This window comes from Nycticebus coucang, chromosome 21 (assembly GCF_027406575.1).
Source record: "Nycticebus coucang isolate mNycCou1 chromosome 21, mNycCou1.pri, whole genome shotgun sequence".
NCBI classification, from domain to species: domain Eukaryota; kingdom Metazoa; phylum Chordata; class Mammalia; order Primates; family Lorisidae; genus Nycticebus; species Nycticebus coucang.
Window position 1 is genome coordinate 51,766,472 of NC_069800.1, and position 26,825 is coordinate 51,793,296.

The following is a 26,825-nucleotide window of genomic DNA, read 5'->3' on the forward strand; positions in this document are numbered from 1 at the left end:
GGCCTAGTATATGTATCAGACACAGTGTCAGATACTTTAGAAGAATTTTCTCCATTTTGGCCATCACTCGAGGAAATGACAATTGCAATCTCCACTCTATGGATAAGGGAAAAATCCAAAGTAATTTGTTCCAAATCACTAGGGCTTAAAGCATGTAAACTTTGCCGTTTCTTGCACGCACCTGGGAAATTGTACTGACATGTACTCCTTACTGTAGAAGTGTTGGAGTGTGGCCCAGGAGGAGGACAGAAGGAAGGCCACGCTGCCTCTCACGTTCTCACCAACACCCCTCTGCCCAATCCTAACAATTTTAGAGCCGAGTTTGGGGCACCACGAAGTAGGCATGACCAGAGAGGCAAGTGTTTAATCCTAAGGAGGATAAGGAGCACACACTCGCTCCGACCCCAAGAGTTCCCGGTGAGCCCCCTCCCTTCCCGCAGCCTGCATAAGGAGCCATCTGTTCTTGGCTGAATAAACAAGGAGTGGGAAGCAGTGCTGGGTCTCCCGCCCCCCAGCCCGACCCCCACACAATGCGCCTTTCTCCAAGGAGACGCCGCCCGGGCGCCGCTGGAGCGCGCTCCGTCTGGCTCCCCTCCCGCTGGCGGCGCAGGAAGACCCACAAAACGACTCCGTGAAAGTCAGATTTTTTTTTTTTTTTTTAAGAAAAAGAAAACAAAAAAAGAAATCCAACAAGGAACCGAGTGCAGTACACAGCGAAGACACGCGCCGCCCACCCCCACCCTCGCATTGCCCCTGCGAGTCCGGCTTCTGGTCCAAGCGAGGCCAGCTCAGCACAGCCCTGGGAGCCCGCCAGCGCCCCCACCCGGACAGCCCAAGCTGGGTTTCGGTCACCAGTGGCCCTCACTTCTGGTTGGCTAACTGATTCTCCAGCTCTTCAAGGCGCTCCGTCAGCTGGGCCAGTGAACCGTTAAGAAAGCCTTTGGGGTTCTCCGGGGTCCCTTCACTCTCCCTCCGGCCCCCTCCCCACTCCGCAAAGGATATGGTTCTGCGTCAGGCTCTCGAGCGCCCCCAGCGTGCGCCCCTGGAATTCCACGAGGCTTTCGCATTCGCACGGACTCCGGAGCTCTGTCCCCGCGCCGATGCCCTCTTCTGCAAACCCGGCACAGAAAGTCAGCGGAATGAGGTACTGCCGGAAGCCGAGCTGGCCCTGGCCTCTGCCTGTTGGTTTACCTGCGTGCCTATGGTTGAGTATATGGGCTTTGGATTCAGACAGACTTGAGCCGAGACCCAGCCAAGTGAGAAGCTGTGAAATACTGAGAAAGTCAACCTTTCTACACCCATGTCCTCATTCGCAAAATGGATATATATAAGAGAACGTATTCATGGGTAATTTCTAGGATTCATTGATCTGTGTGTGCATGTGCGTATGAGTGTGTGTGTACAACTTACAAGAATGCTTCTCAAATCTTAATGGCTCCAAGAATCATCAGCGAAGCTTGTTAAAGTAGAGACTCCGATTCAGAATGGAGGAGCTGAGAACCTACGCTTCTAATAAGCTCCCAAGTGATGCTGATGATACGGTCGATGGAACACATTTTAAGTAGCAAGAGACCAGAACAGCTCTCTCCAAATGAAACTTTACGCAAGGGAAGAAGCATTCTGCATCTGTCCCATCCATTGCAGTAACCATAAGCCACACACATGTAGCTATTTAACACGTGAAATGTGGCTGGGGCAACTAAGCTAAAATTTATTTTATTTCACTTTAATTAACTTTGATTAAGTGGGTACATGTAGAAGTTACTGCCTACCTTATTAAAAAAAAAAAAAAGGGCGGTGCCTGTGGCTCAGTCGGTAAGGCGCAGGCCCCATATACCGCGGGTGACGGGTTCAAACCCGGCCCCGGCCAAACTGCAACCAAAAAATAGCCGGGCGCTGTGGCGGGCGCCTGTAGTCCCAGCTACTCGGAGGCTGAGGCAAAAGAATCGCTTAAGCCCAGGAGTTGGAGGTTGCAGTGAGCTGTGTGAGGCCACGGCACTCTACCCGAGGGCCATAAAGTGAGACCCTGTCTCTACAAAAAAAAAACAAAACACAGATCTAGAACATTTCCTCCCACAAGTAAGCACTTTCTGGTGTATTTCAACTAGACCAGCAGATCTGAAGTGTGGTCCTTGCACTAGCTGCATCAACATCACCTAATTTATCAGAAATGCAAATTATCAGACCCCACCCCAGGTCTACTGAATCAGAAACTTAAGGCTGGAACCCAGCAATTTGTGTTTTAGAAAACTGTCCAGGTGACTATGATGCACCCCAAAGTTTAAGAGTCACTGATCCAAACCTATTGCCCCACATACTTCAACATCTCTGGGGGAGGGGGAAAGCCTTACAATTAAATTTGGCACCTGTGTTTTTCTTAGCAGTACATGAAATAATAGTGAATTTTAAAACGAATAGTACCTTAGGTTCATAAAATTCTGTAAATGTGTGCCATTGTTAAGATTACAGGTGGTCAGGCCAGGAGTGGTGGCTCACACTTGTAATCCTAGTACTCTGGGAGCCCAAGGCAGATGGATTGCCTGAACTCATGAGTTCGAGACCAGCCTGAGCAAGAGTGAGACCCCGTCTTCACTAAAAATAGAAAAACTAGCTGGGTGTTGTGGAGGGCGCCTGTAGACCCAGCTACTCAGGAGGCTGAGGCAAGAGAATCGCTTAACCCCAAGAGGTTGAGGTTGCTGTGAGCTCTGATGCCACGGCACTCTACGGGGGACGACAAAGTGAGACTCTGTCTCAAGAAAAAAAAAAAAAGAAGATTACAAGTGGTGAAATAGTAAGCACAATGCCTGGCATTTAGCATTTGGCAAAGTTGCTGTAATGATTTATAAGTTATTTCTTCATCTTGTATGTCCCCTTAACAAACTGCTATAGATTGCATTATTGTTAGTAACAGTAACAGTCCCACAAAGACCCGTAACTTCACAGATGGAGAAACCAAGGGTTGGGAGGGGAGATCTGCCCAAGGTCATACAGACAGTTGGTGAAGAGCCTGGACCACAGAGCCCAGACTTCTCTTAGAATTCTAGAGCCGGGGCGGCGCCTGTGGCTCAGTCAGTAGGGCACCGGCCCCATATACCGAGGGTGGCAGGTTCAAACCCTGCCCCGGCCAAACTGCAACCAAAAAATAGCCGGGCGTTGTGGTGGGCGCCTGTAGTCCCAGCTACTCGGGAGGCTGAGGCAGGAGAATCGCTTAAGCCCAGGAGTTGGAGGTTGCTGTGAGCTGTGTGAGGCCACGGCACTCTACCGAGGGCCGTAAAGTGAGACTCTGTCTCTACAAAAAAAAAAAAAAGAATTCTAGAGCCACAGGCAACCTTGGCAGCCAGTATCTCCCCTATTACACAAGAGGAAAGTAAAGGTAGGGGGGTTAAGTGACTTGTCCAAAATCACCACAGGGGATATAAGAATCAGGACGGAAAGAGAAACTAATTCAGTATCTCCAAAATACCCAAGCTAACTATTAGAATTATTTGGGGGAGGGAGACACGTGTGCATACGTATGTATATGTACACACAAGCGCGTAAACACACCTACACATTCTCCAGGCCTACTGACCCTACCTCTGAGGGTGGAGCCTGATAATCTGAAGGAAGTGTCACATCTTTAGCATGGGCTGGAGTGCAAAGAATCTGGTAAAAAATTGCCCTGGAAGCATTTCCTACCTCACCTAGGAAATCCAAGGTTCAGCAGCCCCTTCTCCACAGATAAAGCTGAACCCCTTTCCTCAGCTGAGCAACAGAGAAAGCAGAGAGATTGCATTGGTGAGCTGTTGTGCCCCCAAATTATGTGTCATCTTGTACTTAAAACACACTCAGTTCTCTTTGCCAAGTCCATAAAGTTGAATTCCAGCAAGTTCAAGGGATATATGCTGTGACTCCACTTAGAAATGCTTAAGTTTGGCGTGCCTTTGAAAAGGTTTTCCAAAAGTATTCTGACCTCCCATTAATGTGGGGGACAGGGAGCCTAGTCTAGTGCTGCTTAGATTTTAATATGTTTACAAATCACCTCCGGTCTTGTTAAAATGCTAATTTGGTTTCATTTGGCCTGAGAGCCTCGGAAGTGTTTCAGTTCTAACAAGCTACCACGTGGCCACCGTGCCCTTGGTCCTGGGACCACATTTTGAGTAACAAGACTGTGCATACAGAGCCCACCCCTGGCTATAACTCTATGCAGGGGGAAAGGGGGTATATCGCAGGTGGGCCCAGAGAGAAGGCGGGGAGTCCCAAGAGAGATGTGCTTACCCGGGCAGATGCTGCCTCTGAGGTTCTCCAGCAGGTGCGTCATGGTGTTGAAGTCCGGGGTGTAGGACACGTGCAGTTCCGCGGGCTCGGAGGCGATCTCCCGCAGCTCCTCCTCCACCGCCTTGCCCACGCCCACGGCGTACATGACAATGCCTACAAGGCTGGGAGACTCACAGGGTGCCCCAGGCTTCCCGAGAGCTGCCTCCCCGCGTCCAGCCCAACCCCGGTCCAATGTGCCCAGCCAAGCCCACCTTCGTCCTTGGCACGCGCTGCCCACACCGAGATGTCATCTTGGGAGCGGCCATCGGTGAAGACCAAGCCCACCCGAGGCACATTGAGCGCGCGAGGCCGCGCTCCCTGTGCCTCAGAGAAGCTGTGCTCCACCATGTGCCGCAGCGCCAGGCCTGTCATGGTGCCACGCTCCATGTACTCCACGGCGAGGACCGCCTGCTTCACCTCGGCTGCGGTGCCGTAGCGGCCCAGAGGGAACTCGGTGCGCACACGGCTCGAGAACTGCACCAGGCCCACACGCGTGCCCTCGGGGGACACATCCAGGAAGTCTACGATCTGGTTCACGAAGCGCTTCACCAGCTCGAAGTTCTGCGGGCGCACGCTCTTGGAGCCATCGACCAGCAGAACTAGGTCCACGTGGCCTTCTCGGCATCCTGACCAAAGAGAAGGAGCTTGGAGGGACAAGTCCTTGGATGGCAGCGTCGTCTATCCAACTAGTTGTTCGTTTGTAAACATTTATTATATAACAGCATTCACTGAATCCTTGCCGTGCCAGGCAGTGTGCTACATATAATTATCACCACTATCAGTATCATCATTCTAATTATAACCTTTGACAAAATTTAGTGAGCACTTAGCACAATTAGCAGAAGCATCTTTTAAAATGATAAAGAAAATAGTAAGTACCATTTATTGATTATCTACTATTATCAGGCATAATTCTAAGCTCTGTACCAGTATTAGTAACAATAATAGCTAAAACATTATTTACTGATAGCTTACCATGTGTCAGGCACAGGGATAGGCTCTGTATATACATGTTTATTCTCAGTCCTCCTAATGACTTTGTTATTATCTCTATTTTCTATAATTTGAGGTTCTGAAGGACAAAGTGATTGTCCCAAATTTCACAGCTTGAAGTGACTGAGCCAGGACTTGAAGCCTCTACAATGTTACCTCCCCTATTTTAAGCCAGGGACTTTGCTAGGCCCTGAAGGGGGTTCAACAATAAATAAAAACACAATCTTGATCCATGAAGAAATCAAGATAGAGCAGAGCAAGTCAAATATGCTGTATGCTATGGTTAAGGAAAGTGCTAGAAGAGAAGGTCACGCAGGGAGCCCAAGGTGGGAATAATTTATACTTCCTAGAGTTGTTAAGAAAGGGTGAATGGAGGTGATGACAACTGATTTGATCTTGGTTATGGACTGAATGATTGGGTCTCCCAAAACCAATTTGTTGAAACCTTATTTCCTAATGTGATGGCCTTAGGAAGTGGGGTCTTTGGGAGGTAATTAGAATTAGACGAGGTCATGAGGGTAGAGCCCTTATGAAGGGAATGAGTATTCTTATAAGTGTTCGAAGAGGGCTTGCTTCCTTTCTCCACCGTGTGAGGACACAGTGAGAAGAATACCATCTATGAACTGGAAATCAGGCCCTCACCAGACACTGAATCTGCTGGCACCTTGGTCTTGGACTCCCCAGCCTCCAGAACTGTGGGAAAATAAATAATGTTTAAGCCACTCAGTCTATGGTACTTAGTTACAGCAGCCCAAATGCCCTAAGGCAGCCTTGAAGGATGAGTAGGAGTTGGCCAGGGCAGGGGGGACATTCTGGAAAGTGGGGAGCAGCACGTGCAGAGGTAAGGGAGCTGGGAAGCTCTTGACACACTCAGCAAGGGGCAGACCAGCATGATTGAACATTCTAGCATGGCAAGAGAGGTGATGGGGGTGAGCTGAGGTCAGATTGATGAGCTAAAAAGTGGTTTCAAAATTTTGGCCACAGCCCACTGTCAAAATAGTAAAAAAAAAATAACAGCAATAATAATAATACATACTACATAGGTTCACATGTAACTAAACAAGTATCAAAAGTAATATTCTTTCTACATGCAGTAAACTATTTTATTGTCTTTCAGTCTTTATTTTTTTTTAATGCTAGTTGTAACCCACTAATTTTATTTCATTATCCATTTTAAATGGTTGTGCCCACCATTTAAAAAACTCAAGGGTAAGGCATTCGATCTTTATTCTGTAGACACTGGTGAACACAGAAGGCTCTGGAGCAAAGGAGAAATGTGATCATCAAATACATGTTTTTTAGATTAACATTGGCAGCAGAGTAGAGGATTGAGGGGAAGACAATGGAGGCAGGGTATGGCACAGCTTCCAGTATCTAATACCATCCCCTCAAAACACACACATATACCACAGTCTTGGGGCCAGCAAGGCCAAAGTCAAGGACATTCAGAACATGGGCAATGGACAGCAGCAGACAGAACACTCTCCCACCCATCACTCACGGTTACAGCTCTTGCCATCTGCCTGAAGTTGCCGCCCCTCAGGGCACAGGCAGCGATATGAGAAGCCCTCACTCACACACTGGAACTCGCAGCCATGGTCCACGCCGTTGCATAGGTCCCGGACTTAAAGGAGAGATAGGTCAGGATAAGTCAGTGTGGACCCCACCAAACTAAGGTCTCCTGAGGCTCCCTACCCATGTAGGAGATCCCTCCTCACCCTGGCAGCTTCTCCCATCAGGCAGCAAGTGGTAGCCCTCTCTGCAGCGGCACTGTGGCCCAGCAATGGTGCTGACACACTCGTGCTGACAGCTGTGGTTCCTGAAGCTGCAGTGGTCAATGGCTGGCGGGAAGGAAGAGACAGCAAGATGTCACCTCTGACCGGAGTCATCACAGGCCTCAGACCAAGATGCTCGTGTATGGGTGAGGCACTCACCCCTGCAGCTCTTCTGGTCCTGCTGGAGTACAAAGCCAGCATGGCAGTGACAGAAATAGGAACCCGGGGAATTGACACAGTGGTGCTCACATCCATGGGTCCCTTCAGCGCACAGATCAATGGCTGGGGAAGAGATGAGATCAGCCTCTGCCCAGGGATGCCCTTCTGAGCCCTGGCAGCACAACCATCCGAGGGAATTTTATTTTTTTTGAGGCAGAGTCTCACTCTGTCACCCTGGATAGAGTGCCATGGCATCATGGCTCACAGAAACCTTAAACTGTTGGGCTCAAGCAATCCTCTTGCCTCCCAAGTAGCTGGGACCACAGGTGTGTGCCACAATGCCTGGCTAGTGTTTATATTTTTTAGTAAAGATGGGGTCTCGCTCTTGCTCAGTCTGGTTTTGAACTCCTGAGCTCAAGCAATCCACCAGCCTAAGCCTCCCAGAATGCTAGAATTACAGGAGTGAGCCACTGCTCCTGGCCAGGAAATTTTTGAAACACCCATGACTATCATTTTATCAAAAAGACACCTGCACTCAAATGTTTGTTGCAGTACAATTCAGAATCACAAAGATGGGGAATGAACCCAAGTGACCATAAGTCCATGAATAGATTAACAAAATGGGGTATATGTATATCATGGAATACTGCTCGGCCGTGAAGAAAATGACTTAAAGTCTTTTGCAGCATTTTGGATGGAACTGGAGACCATTATCTTAAATGAAATAATTAGATAATAAAAGACCAAACACCACATTTCTTCACTATTAAATTGAAACTAACTGATGAGCACACACACGCATAGAGGGAAGTAAAACTCAATGGAAATGGAGCAGGGGGGTTGGGTGAAAACCTACCTAATGCATACAGCCAACACCATCTGGGTGACTGGCATACTTATAACCATGACTCAAGTCATAAAAGTGATCCGTGTAACCAAAAATATTTGTACCCCATAATGCTTCGAACTAAAAAGAAACAGAAGTAAAGCTCCCATTGTCATATGAATAATTCCATTTTCCAAATCAATTAAAGAAGATATAATCTGATGATGAGAAAATACCTAGGTCTGGGCCCCAACCCCAACAATCTTGACTGAGTTATTCTGAGGTAGTACTCAGGTGTCTGTACTTTCTGGGGCCCGGTGATCCTCCCAACTCAAGCCGTTGATACAACCCAGAGCCAGCATGCCCATTACTAAGCCAGTCATAAGAGTGAGAATCCACTGTTCCCCTGTCCTCAAGATGCTCCCTGACTCACAGGAGAGGATGTGGCTCAGCCACATTCCTATCTGAGCTTCCATCTTTCTCATCTGCAAAATGGGAACATAATGGGAAAAAGCAATTGTGATTTGCAACTTCTTTCTGAGGAGGATGGAGACCTATGGCCCTGTTGAGCATCTTGACGGTTTGTATGTACAAAGATGGCCTAGAGCTAAGGGAACAGAGCTGAAGAGAGAAGAATTGCCCGTTATAAGAAAAGTGAGAATTTAACATTTCTGGAAAGAGAGGAAAAGAGAACCAGAGAGATGGTGTGAAGATGAGCAACTGTGGGTTGAGGATGAGGCTGCTGGTGAAAAAGCCCCTGTAGTGGGCTAGGAGGACTTTCAGGAGCAAGGGTATCTAATATTCAATTATAAATGATGGGTTTTTCTGGGCAGTGCCTGTGGCTCAAAGGAGTAGGGCACCAGCCCCATATGCCAGAGGTGGCGGGTTCAAGCCCAGCCCCAGCCAAAAACTGCAAATAAATAAATAAATGATGGGTTTTTCTTTTGTGTGTGTATGGTGTGTGTGTGTTTGCCTTAGATGTAACTCACACCTCTGTTCATGCCTATCTTTAGAAAAATTAACTTATGCTCATTTACATACACACACGTCCTTGTGAACACAAGTGTGTAAACCAAAGCAAAGGCTGATTTACATGCATGGACGGAGAATGGCATGTGTAGGGTTGAAAAGTTGAGAGATGATCCATAAATCAAATATATTCAGCAGAAGTTCACAGCAAGGCTCAGCACCTGTAGCTTGGCAGCTAGTGCGCCAGCCATATACATCAGGGCTGGTGGGTTCAAACCCAGCCCGGCCTGGCAAAAAACAATGGCAACTATAACAAAAAAATAGCTGGGCGTTGTGGTGGGCACCTGTAATCCCAGCTACTTGAGAGGCTGAGGCAAGAGAATCACTTAAGCCCAAAAGTTTAAGGTTGCTATGAGCTGTGATGCCACAGCACTCTACTGAGGGTGACATAGTGAGACTCTGTCTCAAAAAAAAAAGAAGCTCACAGCAAGAAGTGACCACCAGCTGGGCATGGTGGCTCCCATCTGTAATCCCAACACTTTGGGAGGCTGAGAGGTGGGTGGATCACTTGAGGTCAGGAGTTTAAGACCAGCCTGAGCAAGAATGAGACCCTATCTGTACTAAAAATAGAAAAACTAGCCAGGTGTTGTGGCAGGTGCCTATAGTCCCAGCTACTGGGGAGGCTGAGGCAAGAGGATCTCTTGAGCCCAAGTGTTTGAGATTGCTGTGAGCTATGACACCACAGCACTCTACCCAGGGCCATAGAATGAGACTCTATCTTGAATAAAAAAAGAGAGAGAGAGAGAGAGAGAGAACACCAAAATGGAGCCCTTGGGGAATTTCCAGAAATCTTGAAGAGGGATTTGAATGTTCACATTCATAGAAATCAGGGTTCAAGCCAACCTTTTGAAGTTTCTAGAGAGAAGAGCCAGCTGACATCTGGGTAACTGGGATTATATAATGTATGAAAGATAAGGTAAAAAGTGCTCCCAGCACAATGTCTGATACTAACTTGGAACTCAGTGATGGCAGCTGCAGTTACGATCACAGAGTGGACACACATCTACATCAAAAAGAAAACCCAATTATATAAGCAAGGCATCGTACGGCATTGTTTTTCAGAAGACAAAAGTGAACACCCTTGAAATCTTGAAACAGTCTTGAAATATTTTCAGAGGCACAGGGGTGAAGCGGATGAGCCCAGGACGGCAGCACATGAACAGCAGAGGTGGACGGGCAGGAATGGGCGGCATGTGGGGGGAAACCCACCGAACTGAAGATCCCCCAACAGTGTCTAAGAAAAGAAACTGAAGCAGGAGTGAGATCCAATCTCTATTAAATAGAAAACAAAAACAAAAAACTAGCCAGGTGTGGTGGCAAGGTACCTGTAGCCCCAGCTACTGGGGAGGCTGAGGCAAGAGGATTCCTTGAGCCCAAGTGTTTGAAGTTGCTGTGAGCTATGATAACGCCACGCTCTCTACCCAGGGCAACAGAGTGAGACTCTGTCTCAAAAAAGGAAGGGGGAAGGGGAACCAGGGAGCAGGAAGAGAAAAGGAGGGAAGGAGGGAGAGGGATGGGTGTGCTCTCACTTAATGGGCACAAGTTAGGGCGAAGGGCTTACCTGGGGACAGGACACAATTAGAAGAGGGACTTCACCTAACAAATGCAAACATTGTACCCTAATTCTTTGTACCCTCAATTAACCAGAAACAATAAAAGAGAGAGAGAGAAACTGTAAGGATGAGTCTGTGAGACAACAGAAACAAGTTTAGGAGGTGGATTGAAACCAAATATGACCATCCTGAAAATAGGCAGAAAAGGCGGTAGAAACTAGCAAACTTAACTGTGGGGTCTCACCAAGGACTGTGTGACCCCAGGTAATACCTCTTTTTTTTAGGTGGGTAAACGGAAGGAAATGGGCTTTTACTTCCAAAGGCCTTTCCAGACTCATTGGTCTGATGCTAGGGCAATAGGGAACCAAAGAAGGTTCAGGAGCAGTGAGATTGCAGGGCAGGAGTAACTCTCACCCAAACAGCTTTTGTTATCTGGCGCTAGCTTGTAGCCAGAGTTGCAGGCGCAGTGGAATGTGCCCCGGGCGTTGACACATTGGTGCTGGCAGTTGTGTTCCCCCTCAGCACACTGGTCCTTCCCTGAGGACACACAGAACTAGAATCAGCAAGAGACAGAGGGCGGAAGCCTCCAACAAGAGTAAGCTGGGGGTCAGAGGCAGACACCACCCTTAAGTATGGCCTTAGGAGGGATGCCATGCATTTGAGAGAGACAGGACCAGGTGGGAAGGCTTAACAGAGCTTGAGTAGCCTTTGGGAATAGGCTTGGGAACCCCACAGGACTAGACGTGTCAGTAGGATAGAACTACATAGGGCAGTGGTGAGATAGGGAGGTGGAGGGGTGCTAAATCGGGTAGGCAGAATAACTCAGAACAAGCCTGGAAACTACGCTGCTGCGTTTATGCGAGGAGCCCAATTGAGTGGGAGGAGCTATGCCCCGTGGCTAGGAGCTTGTGACTCTTTGGAGCCTGAGGTCGCTCTCCGCTTTGAGGGGCAGTACTTCTTTATGTTCAGGAGTTTGGTGTTGGAGTTTGGCACTAAGCCAGTGGAAAACCACAAATGCTCATCCTGGTGGGCAGGGTAAGCTAAATGTTGTTCCTTGTGGATAGAGCCCAAGCAAAAGTGGCCTGAGATGAAATTTGACACAGCCCGCTGTTGGCCAGAGCAACTCTACTCTACCTGGACCGCTCAGGGCCACCCGGGTAGAATGGAATTCACTGTAATGGGGACAAGAATCCAAGCGGCTGGATAGAGAATTGGAGCCTTACTCCAGCACTCCCCTAACTCACCACACAGCCGGCCCTGGAACTGCAGGCCAAACTCCTGAATTAGGTCGAAGGACTCAACTAGGAAGACGTGCTGGTCTAGCGGGTGCGACGCCATGGCGCGCAGGGAATCCACATCTGCTCGCTGCACCCCCACAGCGTAAATTTCAATGCCGCGAGCGCGCGCCTGAGCTGCCACCTCAGCCACGCGATCCTGGGGCCGCCCATCTGTCACGATGACAGCAACGCGCGGCACGCGCTCCTCTAGGGGGCGCGCGCCCTCCGCCACACTGAAGGCCACGTTCATGGCGTACTGGATTGCCAGCCCAGTCATGGTGCCCTGAGCCAGCGGCACCAGAGCACGAATGGCACGCTCCATGTCCTCAGCGCGCGAGAAGGCGCCGAGTGGGAAGACGCTTTGCACTTGACTCGAATACTGGATCACGCCGACGCGCGTGGCATTAGGCCCCACGTTCAAGCCACGGAGGAGGCCCACCAGGAACTGCCTCATCGTCTCAAACTCGAATGGGCGTACGCTGCGGGAGCTGTCAATCACGAACACCAAATCCAGGGGTCCAGTGTGGCACCTGGTACCTGCTGAGAAATCAGAAAGGACTTCCCTGTGTCAGCAAAGTCTCACCTTCTAGGAGACACCACCCCCTCCCAAAAAAAAAAACAACAACCCCAAAACCGAAGGGGAAATACTGTTATCCCGGTATAACAGCATCCAGTGCAAATTAACCCAGCAGACTCACTCGCTGGATGCACTTGCTCCAACGCATCCACCATTTATTTAGGACCTGGGCATGGAGATTTCACAAATTCCCTAGAGTTGCAGGTACAGTGGAAAACGCCTGGGTATCAACACTGAGACCTGTTCTGAAGGGGTATTATGGTTAATAATAAGTGGTTAATAATAATAAGTGGTTCTGTGAAGAGGAGATGTCACAAACTCAAATGCCAGAAGAGGTGACATAAATGAGTGAACTGTTTGGGTTATGATGGTGGACACCCAAAGAGCCTATAACCTTAAGGCAGGCAACTCTAGCCAAGTGTTGCCGTCTGGCCATTCACATTAGATGTTAGCAAATCCTTGGGGTTTTCAAGAGAAGTCCCAAGAAGGAATCATTATGTACAAATCTCCTGAGTTTTCCATGTTTTCAATTAATTTTCCAAAATTAAATGCCAAATGGGCAGTTCTGCATGAGCCCCGAAACTACAATGAAGAAACTGAGGCCCAGAGAAGTAAAGTGGGGAACTTAACCCCACTTTGGTATGTTACAAAGTCCTTGTTTTCCTCTCCCCAGCAGGCCCAGGTGGCTGCCGAAGGAGAACCAGCTTCTGCTTCTGCCTCCCACTGGTGAGAGCAGGGCCCGGCTCACCTGCCACCTGGAGCTGAGTTTCCCAGAGCTGGAGAAGGAGCAGCCACATGAGCAGTGGCCAGAAAAGAAGGCCTCTCATGGTTCTCAGGCGACAGGAAATAGGAGGCGTCAGAGCCTGGAGGAAGGAAGGAAAATAGTAAAGCAATATTTACAGAGCTCTTATTCTGGGTGATGGCTGCTTGGAGAGGGAGGAAGATTATGGATTTATTTTGCTAATCTCTCCATTATTGTGTATGCTCAAAATGCATCATAATTTAAAAATTTTGGGCTTGGAGGCTAGGCTCCATGGCTCACACCTACAATACTAGCAATCTGGGAGACCAAGGCAGGTGGATTGCTTGAACTCAGGACTTGAAGACCAGCCTGAACAAGAGTGAGACCTTGTCTCTACTAAAAGTAGAAAAATTAGCTGGGCGTTGTGGCAGGCAACTGTAGTGCCTGCTACTTGGGAGGCTGACGAAAGAGGATCACTTGAGCCCAAGAGTTTGAGATTGCTGTGAGCTGGGTTGATATCATGACACTCTAGCTTGGGTAGCAGAGTGAGACTCTGTCTCAAAAATTAAAAAATAAAATGAGAAAATAAAAATAAAAATTTCAGGCCCAGAACAGTGGTTCACTGGAAGGGGGAGGCAGCAGAATCATTTGAGACCAAGAGTTGGAGATTTCAGTGAGCTATGATTATACCACTGCACTCAAGCCCCAACAACAGAGCAAGACCTTGGGATTGCTGAGAAACACAAATGGTTCTTTGTAGAACCACAGAATAACAAATAAATAAAAAGTAGGTAAAAATTGGACAGCGCCTGTGGCTCAGTGAGTAGGGCACCGGCCCCATATGCCGAGGGTGGCGGGTTCAAACCCAGCCCCGGCCAAACTGCAACAACAAAAAAATAGCCGGGCGTTGTGGTGGGCGCCTGTAGTCCCAGCTGCTCCGGAGGCTGAGGCAAGAGAATCGCATAGGCCCAAGAGTTAGAGGTTGCTGTGAGCCGTGTGACGCCACGGCACTCTACCCGAGGGCGGTACAGTGAGACTCTGTCTCTACAAAAAAAAAAAAAAAAAATTAAACATTAATGGGCGGCGCCTGTGGCTCAGTGAGTAGGGCGCCGGCCCCATATGCCGAGGGTGGCGGGTTCAAACCCAGCCCCGGCCAAACTGCAACAACAAAAAAATAGCCGGGCGTTGTGGTGGGCACCTGTAGTCCCAGCTGCTCCGGAGGCTGAGGCAAGAGAATCGCATAGGCCCAAGAGTTAGAGGTTGCTGTGAGCCGTGTGACGCCACGGCACTCTACCCGAGGGCGGTACAGTGAGACTCTGTCTCTACAAAAAAAAAAAAAAAAAGTAGGTAAAAATTTACAAAATTTAAACAGAAAGAAAAACCTTTCCTAAATGGGAGACACAGTGTTAAATGTTTTGCATGCAGTGCAGCATTTATCCTCTCTACAATTCTGAAACTAAGGCCGTTGTTTTTCCCATTGTACAGATAGGAGACTGAGGCTTAGAGAAGTTAAGCGCAAGGGAGTGGCTGCACCAGGGTAGAATCTTACGCCAGCAAGAGTTGTTCAGGGCCCTCTTCTCCTGCCAGGCGAACCTCTGCAGACAGAAGCGTTCCCCACCTCGGCCCCCTCCCCTCTGCATACTAGGAGGTGTGTGCTGTCCTTAAGACTACACTTCCTCCAACTCCTCCCCACACCAACAGACAAGCACCGCCAACCGCAGACTGCGAGGGATGGCTGCGCCCTTTCGCCGGATTGAATGGGGCAGGTGGGTGGAGGCAGTGAGTGGGACAAAACCCACTGCTCGCAAGAATTCTGGGCTTGGAGTCTCCTTTTCCTTCCTGCTCTCAGGAAAGGACGCTAGAGGGCATCTGCTCGGGTTTGGCTGCCACCACTGGGTGGCCGTGGGAAGCCCACATCTGCCCAGCAGGTGTCCCTGCCGAGAGCAAACAGGGGACCGGGAGCCCCGGGGCCTTGGAGATAAGACCTGGACGGGATATATTCCGCGCGAGGGCCGGGGTGTGGGGTGTGTAGGTTCTGGGGACCGCTGCGCTGCACGCCCCGGAGGGCCGCAGGTGAGCGGCAGAGGCTTCTAACAGCCGCCATGGACCCTGTGGGGGCAGCAGGTGAGCCTTCATCCTCCCCCGGCTCTGGGCGACACCCTTGAGAATTAGGAAGGTTCCCCATTGTACGGATGGGAAAATTGAGGCCCAAGAAAGCAGCCTACAGCTCTGCAAAAGCAGGATTAGATCCTGGGACTCCTGGCTCCCCTTCTCCTTCCTGAGCCACTTGGCCCCCCTAGCGCCTAGTAGTCCCTAAACCTCTTTTCCTTCCGTCGCCTACCTCACTCTCTGGGCCCCATGCTGCATCTGTGTAGCCATCTTTCTGTTGCTATTTCTTGGTAGGGAAGGCCAGCCGCCCCCTACCCAGTCGCAGCCCCGCCTCTGCCCTCTCCCCTCCAATTTTGTGAATGGGCCTATTCTGAGCAGGGTCGGGTGCCAGCGGCTCACTCCGGGCGGCCTTCCGGTCACAGATTCTTCTCCTTCGCCTTCCAGGCCTGGTAGAACAGAAGTCCTTCTGGCAGGGCCCATCGTGGGAGGGTGACTAAATTACATATGCCAGAGGCTGGTGGAGGTGGGAGGGTGTGGAAGGCCCTCTCTAATTTGGGCCATAGAGGAGGCCGGCATCCCTGGATAGCGTGAGGGTAAAGTCACAAGGGGCCTTCACTACTCCTCATCCTTTCCCACGTGGAGAAGCCTCTGGGCCTCAAAATCGTGATGAAGATCCCCTCATCCTGCTCTTGGTCTGAGCCAACATCTCACCAGACAATCCACCTCCTCCCCCCAAATCCTAGAAAATCAAAATAGCCACTGCCTCCAAGTTCATCACCTTTCCAACCCCCTCATTCTATACAGAAAAGGACTTGGTCCAGAGAGGGTAAAGTCTCCAGCGACTTCCTGGTGGAGCTGACACTAGAACCTGGGACTCCTCTGAGGGGTTAACCCTTGGTTTAAAAGATGCAGAAATGCCCTGATGAGGGAGGAGGAGTGGACTGGCACCAGAGGAGAGGTCTGCAAATAATTCCTCAAGAGTTGGCCAAGAATGAACACCTTGGGGACACTCCTTGGGGTTCCTGAAAGGACAAGATTAGGGAAGAGATGACCCGATTCTGGCGGCGTTGCTGGTGGGGGCTCAATTTGGAAAGGACCCAACAGAAGCGGGGTCAGTGCAGCGCAGGTCAGACGGGGGCATGGTAGGCGGTGCATCGCTGCTAAATACGGTCGCCTAGTCTGACTAGACACCTGTCCCCCAGGAGACCCCTCAGCGCCCCCGGGCCCTTTGACTCACCTGAGCCTGCCGGACAGCTCAGAGGCGCGGCTGCAGAGCGGAGCCAACGGGCGGAGCCTCGCAGGCACTTGGACCAGGTAACGGCGTGGGCAGCGCGCCCTCGGTGGGGATTGCCAGGCAGCTGGAGCGAGCGTAGGCGGCGGCCGCATTTAATCCGGGGCTGGCGGGTGAGGAGGGGGAGCGCGGGCTGCGACCCTCCCACTAGCAGGGAGCGACCCCCCCTTCCTCTGAGGGCCGGGGCGGAGCAAGCCCGGCGCCCCCTGTTCCCACCACCTAGGAACCGCAGGCGTTAGCCGAAATTAGGTTGCCGCGGGAGACTTGGGCGGCGACACTCTCCGCAGCCGGAATGCGTTGGAAGCCTACGAGGCACTTCCCTGAGGAGAGCCCCAAGGGGCGGAGCGGTCCCGGTTCTGGCCGCTGGCTGCCTGGCCCCGCTTCCGAGGGCGCGGCCGTACACTTGCCCTCCGCTGTCCCCTCCAGGAGTAAGGAGAGACCACGGATTCCCCTCTTGCCAAGAGGGTAAAGGGTTCAGAAGGGCAGCGTCTCTGTTGACGGCTTTCCTTCAGCCCCAATCTGCTGGTTCCTCGAATCTCTTCCACCGCAGACTCTTTTACATGCTCCTTACAATGGCCTAGAACTTGGGCCCAGCCACTCTCACCCACACAACCCCAAGCTGAGAAGGCGCCAGAACCCTAGGCTCTGACCGGGCTCACTCCACAGGACCAGTGTAATCGGCCTTGATTCCCCATAATCAGGGTCGGAGCCAATACAGCAACAGGCAGAAGTGGAGGAGTGTTGCTTTGGCCTCAGAAAGACTCAGATTCTCCCACCCCACCACCAATCTGGAAACTCGCTTTAGGGGCTCTTTCGTGTTTGCGTGTTTGCCAGCACGTGCTGGTAGGAAGCCACAGAGGGCACTAGGCAGAGTGCACGGACTGGGTGTCCTGCAAAGGCTGTTCCCTCTGGCTTTCTCCTGGGGTGGGGAAACTTAACCTCTATCAACTCCATAGGCCCTAACATACTTCTCTCCAACCCAAGGCCAGCATAAGAGAGGCCTTTGTATCACAGCCAGGTGTCCTTAAGGCCCTGAGCTGCAATGGGCGTGCAGCCAGACCTACAGAGTGGCACCTGGGTGGTCGCAGTGGGCTCCATGCAGGCCTCATTGAGCACCTTACAGACCAAATATTTAGCCCATGACTTGCACTGGCTTGCACCCAAGCCCCCTCCTTAGAGAACACTTCCTCTCTCTGACCCCATGAGAGCAGAATGTAAGGCAGCCCCACCCCCACTTCATTTCGCTTAACCGGTGTGGGTTGGGCTCTGTTCCACCTTGGCCCTTGACTCTCCCTGGTGTCGTCTGGTTTGCCTGCCTGCCTCCACTCCCAGGTCATCCCCAGAGCATGCCACCATCCTGCGAGAAGGCGTGCGAGAGTGCCTGCAGCAACAGTGTGAACAGACAGTGAGGATCCTGCATGCCAAGGTGGCCCAAAAGTCATATGGAAATGAGAAGCGGTAGGTGCCTCGGTGGTCCTCCCAGTCTGTGCAGCCTTCAGCCCTATGCGCCCTTCCACCCATTTGGCCTCTGTTAGACCCAGAGGAGGCCTCAGGGAAGAGACCCCAGCTATTGGCTAACCAGGGGGCCTTGGCTCCCACTTTGCTCTTAGCAGAGCCTTCTTGTGAATCTCCCCCCAACTTTCATTCACTTGCTCACTCATTTATTCATTCATTCATTCAACAGCTACTTATTACATGCTAGGCTCTGTGGGCTCTATGGGCACTGGACATACAGCTGAACAAGACATACGCAATGCCTGCTCTCATGGCATTTTCACTCTAGTGTGAAAGAGAGTAAAACCCCCACAAGTCAGTAAACAAGATACTTGCAGATTATAAGGAGCACTGGAGGGAAAAACTGGACAGGGTCCCGTGATATAAACTAAGGCTGGGGGGGGAGGTACCTTAGCTAAAAGGCCTTTTAGGAGGTGACATCTTAACTGAGACTTGAATGTTAAAATGGAGCCAGACACCAGAAAACCTGGGGAAAGCATGTTACAGTTAGAAAGAACAGAAAATACAAAGACCTTGAGGCTTTGTTCAAGGTACAAAGGAAATCAGAGTGGCTGGAATTAGAGACAGAGGAAGGAGTTGTAGGAAATAAGTCAGAAAGACAAGCAGGACCCATATCATGGGAGGACTTTAGATTCATTTTATTTTATTTTATACAGAATCTCAGTCTGTTGCCCTGGGTAGAATGCTGTGGCTCATAGCTCACAGCAACCTCAAACCTCTTGGGCTCAAGTGATCCTCTTGCCTCAGCCTCCCTAGTAGCTGGGACTACAAGTGTGCACCACCATGCTCTGCTAAGTTTTCTGTTTTTAGTAGGACTTTAGATTTTATTCTGTTTTGTTTCGATTTTGCAGTTTTTGGCTGGGGCTGGTTTTGAACCCACCACCTCCAGTATATGGGACCAGCGCCCTACTCCTTGAGCCATAGGCACCACCAGGACTTTAGATTTTAAATCAGCAGAGGACTTTTAAGAAGAGGAGTAACATGATTTGACTCATGTTTTTTAAAAAGCAGTCTGTGTGAAAGACAAGTTGAAAGGGGGTGAGGTGAAAACAAACAAATTGAAAGGCTGATGCAGTGGTCCAGGCAAAAACTAATGCCACCTGGGATGAAGGCTGAAGTAGTAAGAAGCCAATAGATTCTAGATATCTTTTGAAGGTGGAGTGAACAGGACTTACTGATTAGTTGAAAGACAGGTGTAAAAAAAGGAAGTCTGTGTTAATGGAATTCACAATCATGGAGAAGCCTGGGGCGTATTGGGGGATCCAGAATCCAGGGTTCTGTTGGGTTTGTGCTACCTTGCTATGCTTACAGGACAGTCAAGTGGAGATAGATAAAGGAATCCAACTCTCATTTGTCTCTGCAGGTTCTTCTGCCCCCCACCCTGCGTCTACCTCTCCGGTCCCGGCTGGAGAGTGAAGCCGGTGCAGGGCCAAGGTGAGGGCTGCGACTGTCTACTCTGTAGGGAAGACCACAGGGTGGGCCTGGGAGCCCGGCGGTTCGTAGTTGCAGTCTCGCGGCGCCCTCTGGCGGGAAGAACTAAGCTTGCCTAGCACCTGAATCCTTCCCGAGTTCCTCCAGAGCTAGCCCGCGTCCCTTTCTAGCTCACCAGGCAGGAGAGACCGGGCCTACGGTCTGCGGTTACATGGGACTGGATGGCGCGTCTGGCAGCGCAGCTGAAACGCAGAAGTTGAATTTCGAGGAGCAGCCAGACTCCAGGGTGAGAGCGCAAGGGAAGGAGTTTGATTCCTGCTCCCCTCCCTGCCTCTCCCTTGGAAAGGAGGGCTTCTTCACTCCCCTTCGGAAGCCAACGCATGGATAGGGAGGCTTGAAGGCCAGGGTTCTGCCTTAAGGCTGAGCCTAAGAGCCTGTATCGAGGAGCTTCTTGTCACCTCCGATGGGGTGGACGTAGATATCGGGGCGGGGGGGGGGCGGCTGGTTCAGCCTGGAGGGCTGGAATAAGACCGCTACATCCCCACGAGCCCGTAGGAATTCGGATGCGCCAAGACCCTGTACATCTCGGATGCGGATAAGAGGAAGCACTTTCGGCTGGTGCTGCGGCTGGTGCTCCGCGGGGGCCAGGAACTGGGCACCTTCCACAGCCGCCTCATCAAGGTCATCTCGAAGCCCTCGCAGAAGAAGCAATCGCTGAAAAACACTGACCGTGAGCGGGGCGGGACCTCAGCGCAGGGCAGGAAGGGGAGGTGCAACCAGGTCAAGAACTGCTAAACTGGGGGGTGTGGGAAGGATGCGGTGGTGGTGCTTGGATCAGAGAGGTGGAGTCAGAATCAAAAAGGTGGAGTCTGAGCTGAGAAAGGGGCGGAGTCTGGGCGAGTGGGCGCAATTCAGGCTTGGGGATGAGAAGAGTTAAGGATCAAAAACAGGAAAGGGGATCCACACAAGATTTGAGGGTGGGAGTTGGGGGCCCAGAGCAAGTTGCTCTCCTAAGTGGAAATAATATTATCTGCCTCAGATAATAATTCTCTCTGGCTCGGCGCCTATAGCTCAAATGGCTAAGGCGCCAGCCACATACACCAGAGCTGGAGGGTTCGAATCCAGCCGGGGCTTGCCAAACAATAATGACAACTACAACAAAAAATAGCCCGGCATTGTGGCGGGCGCCTGTAGTCCCAGCTACTTGGGAGGTTGAGGCAAGAGAATAGCTTAAGCCCAGGAGTTGGAGGTTGCTGTGAGCTGTGATGCCGCGGTACTCTACCCAGGGCGACAGCTTTACGCTCTGTCAAAATAATAATAATAGGGCGGCGCCTGTGGCTCAGTTGGTAAGGCGCCGGGCCCATATACCGAGGGTGGCGGGTTCAAACCCGGCCCTGGCTGAACTGCAACCAAAAAATAGCCGGGCGTTGTGGCGGGCGCCTGTAGTCCCAGCTACTCAGGAGGCTGAGGCAAGAGAATTGCTTAAGCCCAGGAGTTGGAGGTTGCTGTGAGCTGTATGATGCCATGGCACTCTACCAAGGGCCATAAAGTGAAACTCTGTCTCTACAAAAAATAATAATAATAATAATAATTCTCTCTATTGAGATAATCAGAGGAGCCAATGCATGTAAAACACGTGGCATACAACAAATGCTAGGTATTATTCAAAAGAAGATAACTTGGACTAGGTATAAATTGAACATCTACAGGAAACCTACCACTGTGAGGGGAGAGAGGAAGGTGACCCACCCAGAGCTTGCTCCCCAGTGGTCAAAGTCAAGTGAGAATACAAAACTGTGGCTCTGGTATGGGAAAGATAAATGTCAGGCCCTGAAAGTATTGTGCTACGGCTCCACACCACAGTAATTTGTTTATGCAGCCCTGGGTGTAACTGCCGCCCTCAGCATGCTCACCAGCTGAGAGTATTCCCTCCTCCTAGAAGGCCTCCTTGGAATTTTACACGTGTGCCCTTGTCTTCCCTTCCACACTGTGAAGTCTTCCAGAGCAAGACTGAGTTTAACTCATCCTTTTTAGTGCCCATCACCCTGTGCAGTGCCTGGCACAAAGTAGGCTCATTCGTACTGACTAGTTGATAAAATTATGCCAGGCATAGTGATGCACGCCTGTAGTTTGGGCTACTTGGGAAGGTGAGGCAGAAGGATTGCTTAAGCCTAGGAGTTCAAGACCAGCCTGGGCAACATAGAGAGACCCCCCCCAAATTCTTAAATAAATAAATAACTTTTTGTTTTAATATATAAAAGTGTTTTTAAAATTCCGTTCTTTGAACTGAAGGACGCCCAGGCAGCAAAGGGGGGCAGGCAAAGGGACAGAAACAGGACTGCAGCAGGTATGAGATAAATATCTGTGAACTACAAGTGCCCAGTGTATCTAGGCCAGTGGGCATATCAGCCAGGTTGGCTGGAAATTGACTGGCAAGTTCAAGATGCCAGGCCAGGGCACTCATTCCACCTCCCCCACAGTGTGCATATCCTCTGGCTCAAAGGTCTCCCTCTTCAACCGACTGCGCTCCCAGACGGTCTCCACACGCTACCTCTCTGTGGAGGACGGGGCCTTTGTGGCCAGCGCACGACAGTGGGCAGCCTTCACACTTCACCTGGGTAAACACATCTTCAGCCTGGGGCTGAACAGTTCACAATGCATTAGCTTATTTAATCTTCCCCACAACTCCTCAAGGAAGATAACTTTGCCCCATATAACTGAGGCTCAGAAACACAAAAAGACTTCCTCAAGGTCCCAGTGACTCAGGGACTGATGCAAGCCTAGGATTCCAAAATCCCCACCTTTCCCCCTCATATCACCTAAATAGCCTGCTGCCAAGCCCTGTCTCCAGGAGAGAACATTTGGGAAGATGGCCATAAATGGCCTCTCCAGGATTAGAAACTCCAGCTTCAGCTGCTTCCCTGAGTGCCAAACCTTCCCACAGTGCCCACTTGTGAGAGGGAGCAAGTGGCAAGAAGGTTGGGTTTGGGACAGAAACTTGGACCCCTCAAAACCTTTGTTCCTTCCCTTTTTTGGTCCCCAGCTGATGATCACTGTTCCCAAGGGGATTTCCCACCTCGAGAGGGCTACGTGCGCTATGGCTCCCTGGTGCAGCTCGTCTGTACTGTCACTGGCATCACACTACCTCCTATGGTATGGGAAGGGAGGGCATACCTGTCAGGGTCCCCTGAAATCCACGCAGATGGTATGACCCATATGGGCAGAGATGGAGGGAGAAGGGCTAAGATACTTATTCTCACTCTGGGGATACTTTACGGGATTGGACAGAAGTTAAGGGGCAGGGAGAATAATCTTCAGTGGCTGTGTAGCTCTCCTAGTAGCAAATAACTGGCTGGGAGGCCAACCTTTGGTACCCAGGTGCCTTCTTACCACCCTTCCATTGCAGATCATCCGAAAAGTAGCCAAACAATGCGCACTCCTCGACGTGGATGAGCCCATCTCCCAGCTGCACAAGTGTGCATTCCAGTTTCCGGGGGATCCCCCAGGAGGGAGTGGCACCTACTTATGCCTTGCCACAGAGAAGGTGGTGCAATTTCAGGTGAGAAGCAATGAATACCGGCACCAAGCGTCAAAGAAAGTGAGAATGCAGAGAACCACAGAATGTTAGGTCATCATCATTGTCATTATCATGCTTGCAATTAATCAGACTTACTGAGCAATACTGCCTCCCAAGGAATATTAAAATCATAGCCTCTCAGGACAGAATCAGAGTATGTAAAAAATAGTAATAATTAGGGTGGCGCCTGTGGCTCAGTCAGTAGGGCGCCGGCCCCATATACCGAGGGTGGTGGGTTCAAACCCGGCCCCGGCCAAACTGCAACCAAAAAATAGCCGGGCATTGTGGCGGGTGCCTGTAGTCCCAGCTACTCGGGAGGCTGAGGCAAGAGAATCGCTTAAGCCCAGGAGTTGGAGGTTGCTGTGAGCTGTGTGAGGCCATGGCACTCTACCAAGGGCCATAAAGTGAGACTCTGTCTCTACAAAAAAAAAAAGTAATAATTAGAGCAATGTTCCTTCCCAGAGAATTTTAGAATCATAGAATGTTGGGGTATAAAATTGCAGGATATAAATAAAAATCACAATAGGATAGTATCGAGTATTATTATGCAAAGTCCATTAGAATCGTAGAATGTGAAGACAGAGAATATGGAAAATGGTAGAATGTGGAAAATATTATTAAGCACTATTACTACCAAAAGAACATTACCGGCTGCAGCGCCATGTCCGGCCGCGAAGGTGGCAAGAAAAAGCCCCTGAAACAGCCTAAGAAGCAGGCCAAGGAGATGGATGAGGAAGATAAGGCGTTCAAACAGAAACAAAAAGAGGAGCAGAAGAAACTGGAGGAACTAAAAGCGAAGGCTGTGGGGAGGGGCCCCCTCGCCACAGGTGGAATTAAGAAATCTGGCAAAAAATAAGCTGTTCCTTGTGCCTGAGATGATGGTGATTGATTCCTATTTAAACATCTATATTCCAGGCTGTGCCTGTGGCTCAACGGAGTAGGACACTGGCCCCATATGCCAGAGGCGGTGGGTTCAAACCCAGCCCTGGCCAAAAACTGCAAAAAAAATAATAATAATAAACAACTGTATTCCCTGTCATAACATCTTTTGCCACCTATAGGTAAAATGAAGTGTTGTCTTAGAGCCTGTTGTACATTTAAGAATAAACTTTTGTTAAAAAAAGTCAAAAAAAAAAAAAAAAAGAACATTACCAAAAAATGTTAGGAGATGGAATCATCATACTGTATGTAGAAAATAACAATTATAGTTGGGTACGGTGGCTCATACCTGTAATCCTAGCACTCTGGGAGGCTGAGGCGGGTGGATTGCCTGAAATCAAGACCTGCCTGAACCAAAGTGAGACCCCCCCATCTCTAAAAATAGCCAGACATGTGTTGGCGCCTGTAGTCCCAGCTATTTGGGAGGCTGAGGCAAGAGAATCGCTTGAGCCCAAGAGTCGGGGGTTGCTGTGAGCTATGACATTGCAGCACTCTACTGAGGGTGACAGAGTAAGACTCTGTCTCAGAACAAAAGAAAGAAAGAAAGAAAGAAAGAAAGAAAGAAAGAAAGAAAGAAAGAAAGAAAGAAAGAAAGAAAGAAAGAAAGAAAGAAAGAAAGAAAGAAAATAACATTATTATTGAGCAATACCCCTTCCCAAAGAACATTAAAATTGTAAAACATTAGGGCACAGAATTGCACAATGTTTAAAAATTCCATAGAATTCTAGGGCGGCGCCTGTGGCTCAAGGAGTAGGGTGCTGGGCCCCATATGCCAGAGGTGGCGGGTTCAAACCCAGCCCCAGCCGGAAAATAAAAAAATCGAATTCTAGGCTGGGGCTGGGTTTGTTGGTGGCTCAGGCCTAAAATCCCGACACTTTGGAAAGTTTGGAAAGTTGAGGCAGAAGGATCACTTGAGGCCAGGAGTTTGAGACTAGCCCAAGCAATATAGCCAGGTCTCTGTCTCTAAAAATTAGCCAGGTGTTGTGGCAGGCACCTGCATGCTCAGCTACTCAAGAGGCTGAGGCAGGAGAATCGCTTGAGCCCGGGAGTCTGAGTGAGCTGTAATTTTGCCACTGCACTCTAGCTTGGGCAACAGAGCAAGACCTTGTCTCTTTAAAAAAGAAATCAGAATTCTAGAATCTTAAGAAAATCAGACCATAAAAAATCAGTTAGTCCGACAGACTTACTTAACTCTGAGAGAACTTACGGGCCTCAAGGGACAGGTACACGGCAGAACGCAGAACTGGTACCTCTGTTTCGCCTAACGCACGCGGTGCACCGGCGGCCACCTTCCGAAGCTTCTCCCTCGGCCCCTCCGGTCTCTTCCCAGGCCTCTCCCTGTCCCAGGGAGGCGAACAGAGCGCTGCTCAACGACAGCTCTTGCTGGACCATCATCGGGACGGAGTCGGTGGAGTTCTCCTTCATCCGCAGCCTGGCGTGCACGCGCGAGCCGGTCACCCCGGTGCCCCTCATTAGCACCCTAGAGGTGAAATCAGGCGCGGGGGGCGCGGGAGGCGCGGGGTTCTAATGAGGGAGGGCGGCTCATCCAATGCCTCTTCCAAGACCCCAACTGGTCCCACCCTCCCCCAGCTGAGTGGCGGGGGCGATGTGGCCACGCTGGAGCTCCACGGAGAAAACTTTCACGCGGGACTCAAGGTGTGGTTCGGCGACGTGGAGGCAGAAACCATGTACAGGTATGGGATGCGCAGACAGCCTCCCTCGGGCCCGGGGGGGCGGGGAGCTGGGGGAGTGTGTCCTCAGGGGCACTGCAGCCCCGACCCCTGTGCTCCACCCGCAGGAGCCCGCGGTCCCTGGTGTGTGTGGTGCCTGACGTAGCGGCCTTCGGCTGCGACTGGCGCTGGCTGCGCGCCCCCATCTCGGTGCCCGTGAGCCTGGTGCGCGCCGACGGGCTCTTCTACCCCAGCGCCTTCTCCTTCACCTACACCCCCGAGTACAGCGTCCGGCCGGGCCCCGCCGGCGCCTCCGAGCCCGCAGCCGCCGACGCCGACGCGCTCCTGGACAGCATCCACCACGAGTTCACGCGCACCAACTTCCACCTCTTCATCCAGACCTAGGCACGGCCTGAGCGCCGCAGCTGCCCTCGCCGGGGTCTGTGCCCAGGCCCGGGGCGGGCTGCTTTGGTGGGTCTTTGGCCCAGCTTTCTTGTCCCTTTGCTGCGGGAGCCTCACACTGTCGCCCCCTCCTCTCGTGCGTACAGGAAAACACAACCCGAGAGAAGCTCTTTCTGTGTCTAAGGAGTGCGGCTCCCCCTGCCTTTCTCTCTTCTCCACCTCTAAATCAGTATGAGCCCCCTGGCTCAGCGCCTGTTGCTCAGTGGTTAGGGTGCCAGCCACATGCACCGGGGCTGGTGAGTTGGAACCCGGCCTTGCCCGGGCCTGCTAAATAAACAAACAGAAACAGCCGGGCATTGTGGCGGGTGCCTGTAGTCCCAGCTACTTGGGAGACTGAGGCAAGAGAATCGCTTGAGCCCAAGAGTTGGAGGTTGCTGTGAGCTGTGACGCCACAGCACTTTACCAACATAGTGAGACTCTGTCTCAAAAACAAAAAGTTGGGCCCCCTTCCCGCCTCAGTAAGTTCATCCTGCAGATGTCTCCCTCTTTCTTTCCCCGTCTCACACACAACTCCACACACTCTGAGGAGCCAAGCCTGAGGCATTTGCCCTCCAGGCATCTGTGTTCCCTCTGGTAGAGAACACACAGTTTCACACACCTGGGC

The 26,825-nt window shown here is 50.9% G+C and overlaps 3 protein-coding genes across 6 annotated transcripts; 2 read left to right on the forward strand and 1 right to left on the reverse strand.

The window, feature by feature from the left end:
- Window positions 1–843: 843 nt before the first annotated feature.
- On the reverse strand, window positions 844–16,925 carry MATN4 (matrilin 4). Of its 4 annotated transcripts, none has more exons than XM_053574674.1 (11): window positions 16,574–16,925; window positions 13,234–13,348; window positions 11,876–12,448; window positions 11,046–11,168; window positions 7,224–7,346; window positions 7,008–7,130; window positions 6,791–6,913; window positions 5,932–5,982; window positions 4,509–4,922; window positions 4,258–4,410; window positions 844–1,110 (listed from the first exon to the last, which is right to left on the reverse strand). In XM_053574674.1, exons 2-11 carry the CDS (start codon window positions 13,310–13,312, stop codon window positions 962–964), a joined length of 1,911 nt encoding a protein of 636 aa, XP_053430649.1. In that variant the 5' UTR covers window positions 13,313–13,348; window positions 16,574–16,925; the 3' UTR covers window positions 844–961. The 4 variants fall into 4 exon arrangements, with proteins under 4 accessions (XP_053430649.1, XP_053430652.1, XP_053430650.1 ...); XM_053574678.1 differs by lacking the exon at window positions 5,932–5,982 and having other exon boundaries at window positions 862–920; window positions 1,003–1,110; XM_053574677.1 differs by lacking the exon at window positions 7,224–7,346.
- On the forward strand, window positions 15,246–26,708 carry RBPJL (recombination signal binding protein for immunoglobulin kappa J region like). Its single transcript, XM_053574680.1, has 12 exons — window positions 15,246–15,351; window positions 16,539–16,650; window positions 17,960–18,085; window positions 19,506–19,576; window positions 19,744–19,859; window positions 20,129–20,303; window positions 22,054–22,191; window positions 22,617–22,726; window positions 22,980–23,132; window positions 25,420–25,575; window positions 25,680–25,783; window positions 25,888–26,708. The coding sequence occupies exons 1-12, from the start codon at window positions 15,330–15,332 to the stop codon at window positions 26,162–26,164; spliced, it is 1,560 nt and encodes a 519-aa protein (XP_053430655.1). The 5' UTR covers window positions 15,246–15,329; the 3' UTR covers window positions 26,165–26,708.
- On the forward strand, window positions 23,782–24,260 carry LOC128574042 (translation machinery-associated protein 7). The gene has a single exon (XM_053574679.1). The coding sequence runs from the start codon at window positions 23,812–23,814 to the stop codon at window positions 24,004–24,006; it is 195 nt and encodes a 64-aa protein (XP_053430654.1). The 5' UTR covers window positions 23,782–23,811; the 3' UTR covers window positions 24,007–24,260.
- Window positions 26,709–26,825: the final 117 nt, after the last annotated feature.

Excerpts from the sequence above, each read along its gene's own strand:
- MATN4 (XM_053574674.1), bottom strand. The coding sequence starts at position 13,312 with ATGAGAGGCCTTCTTTTCTGGCCACTGCTCATGTGGCTGCTCCTTCTC. Across the intron at positions 4,923-5,931 it reads GCCAGCAGATTCAGTGTCTG|GATGCCGAGAAGGCCACGTG; the intron begins GTGAGGGCCTGA and ends CTCTTTGGTCAG. Across the intron at positions 4,411-4,508 it reads AGCGCGTGCCAAGGACGAAG|GCATTGTCATGTACGCCGTG; the intron begins GTGGGCTTGGCT and ends CCAGCCTTGTAG.
- LOC128574042 (XM_053574679.1), top strand. The coding sequence starts at position 23,812 with ATGTCCGGCCGCGAAGGTGGCAAGAAAAAGCCCCTGAAACAGCCTAAG.
- RBPJL (XM_053574680.1), top strand. The coding sequence starts at position 15,330 with ATGGACCCTGTGGGGGCAGCAG. Across the intron at positions 15,352-16,538 it reads GGACCCTGTGGGGGCAGCAG|GAGACCCCTCAGCGCCCCCG; the intron begins GTGAGCCTTCAT and ends CCTGTCCCCCAG. Across the intron at positions 25,784-25,887 it reads GAGGCAGAAACCATGTACAG|GAGCCCGCGGTCCCTGGTGT; the intron begins GTATGGGATGCG and ends CTCCACCCGCAG.